The sequence below is a fragment of the Diplotaxodon limnothrissa genome, linkage group LG13, assembly GCF_057381915.1.
Source record: "Diplotaxodon limnothrissa isolate DT_005_m linkage group LG13, D_limnothrissa_male_GT1.1, whole genome shotgun sequence".
NCBI lineage: Eukaryota > Metazoa > Chordata > Actinopteri > Cichliformes > Cichlidae > Diplotaxodon > Diplotaxodon limnothrissa.
This window is the reverse complement of record NC_140608.1, coordinates 32903324-32917683: the sequence shown is the minus strand read 5'-3', so window position 1 is coordinate 32917683 and position 14360 is coordinate 32903324. Positions and strand designations below refer to the sequence as shown.

The following is a 14360-nucleotide window of genomic DNA, read 5'->3' as shown; positions in this document are numbered from 1 at the left end:
AATTAATTAATTAACAAATAATTAACAGGTTGTCTGTTTGATACATTATAGAATATCGTATGTATAGACAAAACTATTTTAAGAGGATGGTGACCCCTCTGAGTGGAAAGATGTGTTATAACGGATGTGATTTTTTCCCGCGAATGTAAGGCATTATAGTTCAGTGAGCAAATGACAAAAAAAAAAAACTAAACGTGGAACTAAACGGTTACAGTGTTGGGGAGTAACGGAATGCATGTACCGCCGTTACGCATTTAAAATACAAAATATGAGTAACTGTATTCTGTTACAGTTACCGTTTAAAAAGGTGGTATTCAGAATACAGTTACTTTGTTGAAATAAATGGATTACACTGCGGTACTTTCCTGTTTCATATTGTGGCGGGTCAGGACTGTTTGGTTTTGTTTGACAGCTACGTTCTGTTGTTCCAGGCGGCAGCGTTACGGTTGCCATGGTTACAGGGCGACGCTCTCTCTCTCTCTCTGTGACTGTGTGTTTCCTGGGTGAGAGAGCGCCTTTTCGTTGTTGTTGTTGTTGTTGTGCTAAGCTAACAGGCAGAATGCTACAAGCATAGCTCTAAAGAATGTAGCATCATGGGCAGTGTAGTCCGTGTTGCAGGGAGAATGGACTGCCATACACGTTATGGGTCTGTGAGCGCGAGGAGGGAGCAAAAGGGGAGTGGAAAAGTACGAGTTGTCATCGAGCAAAAACGGGAGCTGGAAGCATGCTTCTCTGGTGTCCTGGATTGTTGATTACCTGACAGGAAGACCACAATATGTACGTCTCCCACAGTGTGTGTCTGACAAGGTGATCAGCAACACAGGGGCACCACAGGGGACTGTCCTCTCCCCCTTCCTCTTCACCCTCTACACCACAGACTTCAGCCACTGCACAGAGACCTCCATCTTCAGAAGTTTTCTGATGACTCTGCGGTGGTTGGATGCATCAGCAGGGATGATGAGACAGAGTACCGGGCTGTGGTTGACTCCTTTGTCACGTGTGTGAGCAGAATCATCTGCAGCTCAACGTGGCAAAGACCAAGGAACTGATCGTGGACTTCAGGAAGACCAGGAAACACTTGACCCCTGTTTCAATCCAGGGGGTCAGTGTGGACATTGTGGAGGACTATAAATACCTTGGAGTTCACATTGACAATAAACTGGACTGGGCTAAAAACACCACAGCACTTTACAGGAAGGGCCAGAGTCGTCTCTATTTTTTGAGGCGACTGAGGTCCTTCAACATCTGTCAGAAAATGCTGAGGATTTTCTATGAGTCTGTTGTGGCCAGTGCGATCCTCTATGCTGTTGCATGCTGGGGGAGCAGGCTGAGGGCAGCAGATGCCAACAGACTCAATAAACTGATCCGTAAGGCCAGCAATGTTGTGGGGATGGAGCTGGACTCCCTCAAGGTGGTGTCGGAGAGGCGGATGCTGTCCAAGATAAAGACAATGTTGGATAACACCTCCCACCCACTCCACGACATGCTGGTCAGTCACAGGAGCTCGTTCGGTGAGAGACTGAGATTACCGAAAAGCACCACTGAACGACACAGGAAATCTTTCCTGCCTGTGGCCATCTCCCTGTACAACGCATCCACTTAACACACTGTTTGCTGCTACAGCTACACGTTTCTTTTCCAGCTATTTATTTATGAGTGACTTATGTATGCATGTGTATATATATATATATATATATATATATATATATATATATGTATATATTGTACTATTCTTAGTTAGTGTATTGTCTGTCTTGTCTTAATGTTGGTTTAAAATGGAGCACTGTAACAAAAAATAATTTCCCCCAGGGATCAATAAAGTATTCTGATTCTGATAAATATAATAATAACCACTGCAGCCAAGAAGAGTGCCTGACGAGCCCAGCTGTAAGTAAGCTATTAAGACTCGACCGTGTTCGTGTTTTCCTCCGAAAACAATAAGCTCCGTTGGAGCAGCCTTTCAACGCCTCTCTCTGTCTCTGCTAGCAAAGTTGACCCACACAACAAAGTAAAGCTATTTTTCGGCTACGAGCCGACAGGGACCCCGCCGTATTAGCCAGAGGTCCCTTTACTACAGTTCGGAGTCGCGGACCTTCAGTAATAGTAATAAATCACACAACAATAGTACATTCACGTTGTTGTAAAAAGCATGATAATATATTAAGTAATCCAAAGTATTCAGAATACGTTACTGTCATTGAGTAACGTAACGGAATACGTTACAGAATACATTTTGGGGCATGTATTCTGTACTCTGTAATGGAATACATTTTAAAAGTAACCTTCCCAACACTGACTATTTATTTTGGATACAACCTGTCCATCATACATTGTGTTATGTGTAGTGAAGTATCTTCATGGTGTTTTAGCTATTCTTTTGCAAATAGAATGGTTTGCAAAAATATCCTCCACAACCTGTTGAAGCCGCTATGATTGCCTGACATCCAGAACCAGGTCTCCCTACGCCTGGTTCTGCTGGAGGTTTCTTCCTTTTAAAAGGGATTTTTTCCACTTCCCTAGGAAAAGCACTTGCTCACGGGGTTGTCTGATTGTAGGGTTAGGAACCTTACAATATAAACCACATTGAGGCAACCGTAACTGTGACTTGTCACTATATAAATAAAATTGAATTTAAAAATGGAATAGTTGTATGAAACAAGTGACTTCAAGAATCAGGATTGGCCCGCCTTTAGTTGGTGTGTGTCATACATTAGCAGCCGGTTCATTTATATCCTGATATGATTTATACTCACTGCAATGCAAATAGTTACAATATTGAACAACTCTCAACTGTTTGTATGACCTTGTATGATCTTTATATTAATGGTTATTAGCATGAAAGTTATGTCTCTGACTAATTCATGCTGCAGACTTGAGAAAAGTGACACAACCATGTACAGTAATATATACTCATTATTGATGAGTTCGATGTAAAACAGCAGTCACAAGAAAATATTCAGCTACCCCAGGCTGTGTTGTTGTGGAGCCATACTGAAGTGGACAGTATGTTTAACATTCACACAAAATCTCAGCAGACAACAGTTCCTGGATGAACACTGCAACTAAATCCCAAACATTATTCACTTCACTAATCAGTGGTGGCTGCAAATATAAGCGTTTTAATTAAAACATGTTTAGCCATTACATACCTGGTTACACTGCTCCTGTGTAAGTAAGCAGTTGATAAATGAACTTCTGTCCTTGAAGGTCTGACAGTTTGTGACTAGAGGCTTTACTCTGCACTGCTGCAGGATTTAGACATCAACTAAACCTTTACAGAAATCAGCACATTCAATTCTGAGAATTTAGGGAACCATTTTTAGTTTTTTTTTTTTTATCTCCTACTACTATAATTATTCTTTTCTCATTTTCTTGTTTGTAACCTTGGTTACTTTTGTTCATTTGTCTTCCATTTATCTTATTCTTTCATCTGCATTTTATTTTGTTCATTCCCATTGTGCTTTTGATATCCAGCTATTTCCCTCTCCATGTAAACTACCAGTCAAAAGTTGCAGATACATACTGATGAGATCAGCTATATGAAGCAAGATGCATGGAATTATGTATCAAAGAAAAAATATTGGTAAATAACTAAATAAATGGATAAAAATATGTTTCATATTTTAGATTCCTCAAAGCAGCCACACTTTGCTTTGTTGACAGGGCTGCAAACCCTCGGCCTTCTCTCAGTGAGCGTCATGATGTTGTCACCTGACATGGTCACCTCACAGGTGAGCCTGTCAGCGTTCATTTGTGGAGTTTCTTGCCTTCTTATTGCTGTTGGGACCATCAGTTGTGTTGTGCAGGGCAGGTTGGTAAATAGTTGACAGCCCTATTTGACAGATCCAATCAGCTAATAAAGAGAAACAACAGCCCATCATGACTTTAAGAACTGAAGGTCAGTCAGTCCTAAAAATGGCTAAAACTGACTGTGTGCAGTGCAGTCACAATACCATCAAACACTACAACAAAACAGGCTCACATGAGGACCGTCCCAGAGTCCCCTCTGCTGCTGAGGATACATTCATCCGAGTCACCAGCCTCAGAAATCACAAGTTAACAGCTCCTCAGGTTAGAGCCCAGATAGATGCCACACAGAGCTCCAGTAGCAGACACATCTCACCATCAACTGTTCAGAGACGGTGTGAATCAGGCCTTTATGGTCAAATAGCTGCAGAGAAACCACGACTAAGGAGAAGCAACAAGCAGAAGAGATTTGTTTGGGCCAAGAAACACAAGCAACGGACATTAGACCAGTGGACATCTGTGCTTTGGTCCGATGAGTCTGGCCTCCAGTCACCTGACCCAAGTTTGGGGTGAGATGGACCGTAGAGTGAAGGCAAAAGGACCAACAAGTGCTCAGCATCTCAGGGAACTCCTTCCTGTTGGAAAACCATTTCAGGTGACGACCTCGTGAAGCTCATTGAGAGAATGCCAAGAGTGCACAAAGGAGTAATCAAAGCAAAGGGCAAATATTTTAACGAATCTAAAATATAAAACATGTTTTGAGTTATTTCTGTGTTCATTCATAGTCTTCACGCCGTCAATGAGAACATACAATGTAAAGAGTCATGAAAATAAAGAAAAAACATTCATTGAGAAAGTGTGTCCAAAGCTTTGACTGAGAGTGTATATTATCTTGGATTTCCCCTCCCGTTTGCAGATCAGAAAGGCCTCAGTGTTCTTTTCTTTGCTGAGTATTTAAAATGACATGTTTTAGGGCACAAATGCTTTGGCTCACCCGACGTTAACCGATGCTCCATGGGTTCAGGCTACAGGTCATTTCCGTACAGCAAGTGGAATTTCTTAAGCTTTATGTGCATCCAGCGACACACACAATCGTGTTGTGACTTCTTCTTATCCAGAGTTTGCTTCAAACTGAATTCAGTATTGTGGTTACACCCAGAAATTTGCAGACCCTGTGTATCTGGCAGCAGATATGCCATAAACCTTAAATAAGTAGGCACGTTTTTGTTTGTTTGTTTTTACATCTTACTAAAACTCCCAGACACATCCTCCCATTTCATACAGTCCAGTAATACAATATTTATTTTCAATTTAAGTGTTACATTTTGAGCAACCAACTTACAGTTGTCTTCAGCCACAAATGTAATGCAGAGAAAGTGAAACTGTTTCAATAATGGCTGGAACAAAACAGAACCAAATCTGATTTTACAGATATATACATAATGTTTATGTACATATACTGTTACACTAGACTAAAGCTGCTTAACAGTTGAGACACTGTTGTGCAAAGGTTTGTGAGAAAACTTGGACAAAAAACAAAACAAAACAAGAAACACGCTTGTATCGCAACAGACAGATTATGTAAAAGACTGCAAAATCATCACTGAAGGAAGAGAGAAAGAAAAGGTCGGTACAAACAGAAACCTTAATCATGTATCAACTTTGCTGTAGGAATGCAGAGAAAAAGACACGTCCACCCACACTGCTGTCATGAACTTGTATTCAGGTGACCAAATAAGAGAGAGGAGTCTCACAGCTCTGAAAGGGGGAATGATGGGGATCTTTAGAATTTGTTGTCAATAACTAGACAGTATGACAACAATGATGCACTTTTTGTTTTTTTGGTAGTGTGGCTACATTATATACAGTACAAATACAGGCAACTTCATCTTGTTCTCACATACCAATTTTTTTCTCTTGGGGAGGGGGTTAAACAAAGTGGTTCCTTTCTCAGCAGCATCCACCTGATGAAGTCTTGACAGTAGTGCCTGGAGTCAGCTTGACATTGGGCTTCTCCCCTCCTCCGGCTGTGGCCCCAGGGCCCATCCTCTTCTTGATTTCAGCAGCCATGGTCATGAAGGCCTGCTCCACATTTGTGGCATTCTTTGCGCTGGTTTCCAAAAAGGGGATTCCCAAAGAGTCTGCAAATTCCTGGATACAACAGAGGGACAGAGTCAGAGTCACTTACCTAAGAAAGTAGTGTGTGTGTCATATATACATATATGCATATCACATACATACACACATCTGCTCTGCCTGTCAGGTGTCAAGCCCACTTTATGCAATGACTGATCATGTGTCTGAAGGTAAGAAGGTTCGCCTGTTATCTATGTGCACCATTAATGTAAACTATGACCCCAGGGCTTTAACCCGGTTTCAGTGAAACCCTTATAAGTCACTTATTCATTTGGGATTTTGTTTATGCAGCTGAAAGCACCCAAACCACTTGGCTAAGGTTCATGGAGACAGTTACATTCAAGGGCTCTCTGAAGTGCATTTCTCATTAGAGCCTTACCTTAATGGTAATCCATCTTAAATAAGAAGTCATTCAATGAATGTCCTGCATGTTACACTAACCTCAAGATGGTTTTGGGAAGCTATGTGAGGAAACTTTACCTTTGCTGTTGTGTAGTCCACCACTTTCTTTGTCGTCAGGTCACACTTGTTCCCGACCAGTAGCTTGTTGACATTTTCACTGGCGTAGCGGTCAATCTCCTGGAGCCATTGTTTGACATTATTGAAGGACTCCTGGGACAAGAAACCGATAAACCTGAGCAGTGAGGTTTGAACTTTGGACATTAGACAGAAGATAGAGATCTATTCACAGGCGACGCTCTATGATAGACACGATTTCAACTTAGCCAGTCATCAAATGTGTATCAAAGAGGAATGCTTTCTCATTTCTCTGAGGACAGCATGGCTACACTGTATACTCTGATCAACGCCATCTTTAATGACTCTCAGCTCATGAAATGGAAACATGGTGGTTGGCTTATTTCTTTGGACCTCAGGAACCCAGAAACAGCCAGTCAGATTGTGTTTTGTCATTTAGACAGTAGATGATTAAATGTCATAGTTTATTCTACACAAATTATCAGTGCTGCTGAAAAACATGGATGTATTACAATTGTATTACGTGTGTGAATTATGTGTCGTTTGACTGACCTGATCTGTAACATCATACACTACGATGATACCATGAGCACCTCTGTAGTAGCTGGACGTGATTGTACGAAACCTTTCCTGCCCCGCTGTATCCCACTGTGAAAGGATAAAGATTATCCGGTTGATAGCTGACTTTGCATGAACACAGACAAAGAGAACACACAAAATAACAATACAATTATCTCTACACTGAAAAATTCACTGGACAACAATTTCTAATAGCAACAAAAATACAAGAATACAAGCATCCTGAGTTGTTAGGTCATTCACTCGTCATGTGGTTTGTAATTAAAGTTGCCATGTTCTTGTGAGTATCCATGCACAAAATGAAATTAAAAATAGTGTGTTTGTTCTAAAGCCTAATATAGATTTTCCACTGTTGTTGTCAGTAATCTAAAAAAAAAAAAAAGTACTGGGCAGCAGCTTGGAAACAAGACGTACCAGTAAGTTAGACTAATGAATGCACCGTCTTTCATACGATAAGAAAATAATAGGAAATCAACACAGTTATGGCAGACTAATCTCTTCATGTTTCTGGGTGCACAAATTTCCAAACACAGACATGAACATGAACTGAAAGATGGTGACCGACGGACATGAACATAAGACAGCTTCGTGTAGCAGGAGAGTACTTACAATCTGAAGTTTAATGGTCTTTCCATCTAATTCTATAGTTCGTATTTTGAAATCCACACCAATAGTGCTTATGTAACTTTCTGTGTATGTGTCATCCTGCAAAAAGAAACAAAGGTAATTAGATGATCCATACATCTTGCTCACTTTGTGCTTCAGGATACACACATATATACACACCCATCTAACTCTAGGACATAGTAGCCAAGGCAGGGCTGCTCAATTATGGCAAAAATCATCACTTGTTACTTGAGACAATATTAGGATCACAATTAACAAACAAGACTTTTGTAGTAGGACAGAGGAAGCTCTGGTGTCCCAGTTTTAGACTGGGACATAAACACAGCCTACATTTAAGGATCTGTGCAAAGTTGGCAGTGTGAAATTTATCTCAAAACCTTACACAGGCATGTGATGCGATCTGTGCGTATCAGGCGATTGCTGCACACAGACTGAAGGTTTTGTAGTGAGAGAAATGTTACATGTGGTCTTTGACATTTGCATGTGTGGAGGGATTTCTGATTTCTGAATCTGAAGTTACTTAATTGTGCATAAACAGGTTGGATGTACGCATTTGTAAAAACGTTTTATATGTGGTCACAACGCTCTGTGTTTGTGTACAAATTGGAACACTCATTTGTGAGTCCTCAAAGGTTACACACAAATCAGTGTACACATGTGTAATCTTAGTTTATGTTTGTGGCTCATTTACCTTCTAAGGTAAATGTCTCCCCATAAGAAAAGGTTGCTAAATTTATCAACTAAAACCAGAGTTATGATCAAAATGAATTCATCACATTCACTTTTTCATTTCCTTTTTTCATTTTTAGAAACGCTGGAAGCCAAAAATCTTAACCTTGAGTAATGATTGCTCTACCCAAAAAATGGAGCACGTTACAATGAATGTTACAAACAAGACAGTTGTTTTTATTTTTAAATAAATACTTTGAAGAAACTGCAATAAGTTAATAAAACTACTATTGTGCAGAATGATTTAAGATTATCCAAGTGAAAACATTTTCAAAGGACTGCATGAAACCAATACTGTGACACTGAGACAGTTTAAGTCAAATGGACTTAAAGAAACACCCTTTATTTGCTTTTGGGGCAAAACTTACTGCGAATCGAAGAAGAAGGCAGGACTTTCCAACACCAGAGTCACCAATCAGGAGTAGCTTGAATAAATAGTCACTGTAAGGGAAGGGCACAAATAAAACCTCTAGTTTGAAGATATTATTCATGCTGCCATAGTAAGGAAACACACAAGAACCATTCAGGATATCATGCTTCTTATTCATAAGGTTGCTCTGACCAATACTCAGTCTTAGTTCCATCTAAACATCTTCTTAGATGAAAGGTTACATTTTATGAGCAAAGGGAAACAAACAAACAAACAAACATGACAAGCATCCTTGCTGAACTCTCCCAGATTTACAGAAGTTAGCGTGCTAACGCCTCTTCTCCATTAGTACCAACTCAGCTCGACTTGATTTTAGGGTTTTCTGTTAGGTACTAGGTTTTAGTTTCTACTCGACTGGGGTTCAAAGGGAACCAAGTCAACTTGAAAATGTGATGCCGACAGACTGTGTGCCACCGACTGGCCGATCACTGGTGTCATTCAATGAAACCACGTGTGGCGGGGCGTGGTTTGCAATGCTGCTGCAGGTGCAATGGACGCACCTGCGTGGCATCTGCAATCATGCCTCAGCCGGCTTAAAAGTTTGGAGTTTTGAGTTAAGGTTGTTGTTATTTTGAGCTGGCAGCGGGAGAGCTACAGCTGCATGTGTTTAGCAACCATAACTGTGGGTTAATAAAGATGATCAAAATGCCACTGGGTCTATCGTGCATGTTTACAGTGATGCTGAAACCCAGGATGGGGGGCACAGCAGACCCACAGCTGGGCCGGCAAGGCGGGAAGCTGGAATAACTACTAGAGGTGGGAATCACCATACATCCCACGATACGATATTATCACAATACTTAACGCACGATACGATATTATTGCAATTTTTTAAAATATTTTGCGATATTCAGATTCTGTACATAAAGGTAAACTTTATCAATATTCATTTTATCTAATAACAAAGTCTCACACTCAGTCTTTCTCTCAGTTCAGTCAGTTTTATTGTTGACAAACTGAACGGTTTGTATTACAGTCTAGTCCAACTTAACTGAATGCAACCATCTGGTACAATTACAGCTATTCTGAACTATGCAATTTATGAAAACTATGCAGCCCCTTCAGCAACTGAAGAATTTGAAAGTAAATTAAAACAAAATATAATTTTACATTAAATAAAAAAGTTTTAAACTTAATTAAAATAAAACATGTCTTAAATTAAAATAAGTAAACTGTCATGTTTATTGCTGCCATAAAAAAAAGTTAAACACATTTGGACAGTGAAGGAATGTCAGGATTCTTGCTCAGAAAAAGTATCAACATGCTCTGAAGTCAGAGCACAAAAACCTTTTTTGTAACAAAATATCGATTTCTGCTGTCCCTGCATCGATACATTATTAGAAAACAAAATATCACGATACTACACAGTATCGATTTTTTCCCCCCACCCCTAATAACTACGGGTCCAGACTGAGCTCCATTTGCGGAAGATAGGGGCCTCGCTGGCACCACCGCTAACCCCACCAGTGTGCTCCACAGCGCCGGAGTGGAGGAGATCCGGTTGGATCCGGCGCCTGTGCCAGCCCCAAGGGTGTGACCAGCCTGCTGCAGCGCCCGTTCCCACCCCTTGCGTGGGAGCCATTGGGGTTCAGCAGGGGCTGGTGCCCGTTCCTGCGCCCGGAAGAAGGCCGAGGAGACCAAGTCAACCTGAGCCAGAGTGCAGAGCGCCAGAGGCACCATGTGGGGAGCCGCTCCAGGCGGGAGCGGCGTAGGCACCGTGCGGGGAGCTGATCCAACTCGGAGACGCAGCGGTGGAGGCGCCGCGTGAGGAGATGGAGGTGCCCGTGCCTGCGCAACCTAAGCCCGAGGTCGGCGGGCAGGGTAGACCGGTGTCAAGCACGCTGGTGTGGTGCGGCCTGCTTGAAGCCTGCCCAGCTGCACGTGAGCCCCGGCTCACTGCCACGCCTGCTGCACCACTGCTTGCCACATGGGTGGCCCCCGGTCCAGCTCCGGGGCTGCTGCTGGATACGTGGGCGACCCCCGGACCCACCTCAGCACCAGCGCGAGGCGTGTTTGTGATGCCTTGCCACACACCCCGATGTGCGATGGACGCACCTGCACGCCATCTGCAATCACGCCTTGCCGGCTTAAAAGTTTGGAGTCTTGAGGTAACGTTGTTGTTATGTTGAGCTGGCAGCGGGAGAGCTGTGTGTGTTTAGCAACCGTAACCGTGGGTTAATAAAGATGGTCAAAACGCCACTGGGTCCGTCATGCGTGTTTACACCACCATTTCTGAAACCCGGCAATGAGAGACATGGTGGCACAAAAAGCCATACACCAAGGATCAGGTATATCATTGCGTCAACATCCTCTACTGTGTTGTGTTATTGCCACATACAGTCATGGGGCTGCCTTGCTTTAACAACCCCACACACACTGAGACGGTGTTTATTTTTAATGGTAAATGAGTGAAGCCAAGTAGTGTAGCGTTGAGTAGGTAGTGGAAGAAGTACATGTAACAGTGTGACTTAACACATGAAACCAACTCTCAGGATCAACAAATGCACTGGTTGTTAGACAGCTCTTTCTACTTTACCTGGGCTCTCAGAGTGCTCTATACAACGTTCCTCATTCACAGAAGCACTTTTTTCTATGCAAGTGCTTTCACACACATTCACACTTGGACAGATACATTGAAAAGCAACTTGGGCTTAGTGTCTTGGTGCAGCCAGTCATCGGACCACCCTGTGTGAAGTTAACTGTGGAGAGTGGGTAACAGACTCTCCATTTTCATTCGCCAAAAACCCTGCTGAGGCACATGACAAACTACATACTATGGGTAGAGAATTCAACCCCTATCAACCAAATGAATCACCTTAAAAATGCAACAAAGGCAGGTTTGAAAGCAAACTTTAAACAGGAGGCTTAAGTCTTCATCCATTTTAACAGAGACTCTCCAGTACCCTTCCAGTTCAATTCAATTTATACAGCACCAAATCCCAACAAAGTGTTTTATATTAGCAAGGTAAAGAGTCTCAATAACACAGAAGAAACCATCACAACCAGACAACCCCCTATGAGTAAGCACTTGACGACAGCGGGAAGGAAAATCGTCCTTTTAACAGGAAGAAACCTCCGGCAGGATCAGGGAGGGGCGGGGCCATCTGTCAAGAGTGACTGGAGGAGAGGGCAGGAAGCCACTGGAAAAAGACATTCAAAAAGGATCTATGTCTTATGTATCTATATATATGATATTGATAATATCAAGTCAGGCATTCCTTTTGTCACACAATAAATGTACTTTATATTATTTTTAATCTGTGGATTATTGATAAAACACTTACATTCAGTGGAACATAAAATTTAGCAAAGTTATTAACAATTAATAATTTACCAGTGAATAAAACCAATAATAGCCACAGTCAGTCTTTTCATTTTTCATGAACAGCAAAGCATAAATGCAGAACTTTATTCTCTCAGTATCTCAGTCAGTGTTATCCTGCTTTTGAGGACTAGCTCAGTTCTTTACTTTCTCACTGTAATAAATTCCAATCATTCCCTCTTCGGTAAGCCTGTGACTATGAACAATGGTGGTTCCTGTGAAACGCTAACTGCACTGCTCAACACAACTCTGGCAGCAAACTGACCAGAAAAAAGAATATGAAAAACTTTGGGGTTCAAACTATTAACTCCCATTACAATCAGTCTCCTTGTTTAAAAGAGTCAAACTGTGTAATTTAGACCTTCCTAAAGTACTTGCTTGACATTTTAACCAGAAAGTCTGTATTCATGCATAGAATTCCAAGTTTCCTCGATTCTTTTCATTTTTAAACTGATGAGTTGACCCAAATATCTAGCCTATACCAAGAAAGTGAATCACAAGATTAAGGACTCAACTGAGGTGTACACAGTTATTACTTAACTGTCACTTTGAAAACTATACTTTTAAAATATTTAACAGGAGCTCTGTGTAACAGCTTATTAGAAAGAGGAAAATATCAACAATCAGCCCATGTGAACATTTACAAATGAAAAACATAAGACTGATCCAAAGCTTAAGGAACTAATACTCAAAACTGCAGCGTGGAAGTCTGTCCTGCATCATGTGACCAACACATGACTGGGACTGTGAAAGGAGCGTTAAAGCACAACCAGGCTATAAGACTGAAAACTGACTCATAGACAGCAAAGACCAAAACCAACAATTTGCACGTAAACAGTGGGTCCATTCTGCCACAGCACCTGCTGTATACAATAACCAGATCAGCAACAGGTCATGTATGCTAAGGTAAATTATTTAGGGACCCGTAATGACAAGTTGATGAATTTAGCAAAAATACGGGTGATGGCTCAATAATATAATTTTAACCAGATTAAAGAAGCTGTTAAGCATAACAAAAGCGGTTACTTTTTCCCTTCCTGCATCTGAAACACCGGGAACCAACACCAGAGTCTCTAGGGTGCTGGCCTAACAGCTGGCTAGCACTGTGACAACCTATAAGACACCACTGCTTCACGTGAACATAGAGTGTTAAGAGTACAGTATCGGCCTGGACGTTTCGGCTAGGGTCAGCTGATGTTCCTAGCTAACCTAGCTCAACTGCTAGGTTACAACTCAACATCAAGTTATTTGCCAACGCCAACTTACTTGTTAGCGCAGAGCTAGTCTTAGCTAGCTGACCAAAATGTAACACAACTTTATGTTTACGTGTAAGTATGATACTTACTATTCTGGATTCATTGTTGACTCGTTGAATAGTGTAGCTCTTCAAGTGAATGTCCCCTTTATTTCTCTACAGATAAACAGCGTTCGTTACGACTAGCTTACTCTGGTTTCCAAACCAAAACCGGTTAGCTGTTCCTCAGTAAAAATCCAAAATGGCTGCAACGTCCACCAGGAAGCAGCTAACATTAGCCAACTGTGTCAGCCGAGTCAGGGGTAACACAAATTACGAAACCCGCTTTCACGAATAAAACAGACCTATATTTCGTTTTACAGCGGTAACGCTAAGGTGAACAAACAGGTGATATGGGCAGACGTCTGGCGAACCGGCCTTTTCTCTCCCTCCAGCTGAGTATGTGTCGTTACCGCAACAGCGAACTGTCAAGCTCCGTAGGAGGGATTACATCATTTAGTGAAACGTGGCAAAGAGGAGTCAACCTGTGCACCGTGTCAAACTACAAATGATACACAACTTCCGGGAAAACACTTCAGTATAAACCATAAACCTGGATGTTGAACTTATAATATTTTATGGAGTCAGTGGACAGTGACCGGTCATGAATGCTGCACTCCAGCAGCTTCGCACTCTGCACCAACGCGCAGTGCTACATGCCTTGTTTTGGTTTGCCATTGTGTTGTCGATATTATCAGATTATTCTGTTATGTACAATGAAAGCAAAGAATAAAACAATCTATATAAGTTTATTTATAACGTTATGGTTCTCTCTTCCGGTCACATACCGATTTATTGTATCAAACTTGACAATAAACTCGACTGTATGTTTCTTTCTGCTGTTACGTCCCAGACAGCACATTTATTTGATTGTTTCTAGCAGACAAACGCAGCAGTGCTATTATTGTAAATAAAATACAAGTTCTATATTAGAAGTTAATAAACAATGACAGAAAGAAGACTTCCTTTATTCCAGAAACTTCTGTCCTCCTGAGTTCATGAGTGTGTCACGAGTCATG

General features: G+C 41.5%; 1 protein-coding gene across 2 annotated transcripts; it reads right to left on the bottom strand.

Annotated features, from left to right (window-relative positions):
* Window positions 1–4544: 4544 nt before the first annotated feature.
* Window positions 4545–13801, bottom strand: LOC146620560 (ras-related protein ORAB-1-like). Of its 2 annotated transcripts, XM_085368975.1 has the most exons (7): window positions 13393–13801; window positions 8664–8736; window positions 7549–7644; window positions 6913–7008; window positions 6364–6495; window positions 5652–5898; window positions 4545–5505 (listed from the first exon to the last, which is right to left on the bottom strand). In XM_085368975.1, exons 1-6 carry the CDS (start codon window positions 13404–13406, stop codon window positions 5698–5700), a joined length of 612 nt encoding a protein of 203 aa, XP_085225101.1. In that variant the 5' UTR covers window positions 13407–13801; the 3' UTR covers window positions 4545–5505; window positions 5652–5697. The 2 variants fall into 2 exon arrangements, with proteins under 2 accessions (XP_085225101.1, XP_085225100.1); XM_085368974.1 differs by having other exon boundaries at window positions 4545–5898.
* Window positions 13802–14360: the final 559 nt, after the last annotated feature.

Excerpts from the sequence above, each read along its gene's own strand:
- LOC146620560 (XM_085368974.1), bottom strand. Across the intron at positions 7,645-8,663 it reads GCCTTCTTCTTCGATTCGCA|GATGACACATACACAGAAAG; the intron begins GTAAGTTTTGCC and ends TTCTTTTTGCAG. Across the intron at positions 7,009-7,548 it reads AGACCATTAAACTTCAGATT|TGGGATACAGCGGGGCAGGA; the intron begins GTAAGTACTCTC and ends ATCCTTTCACAG.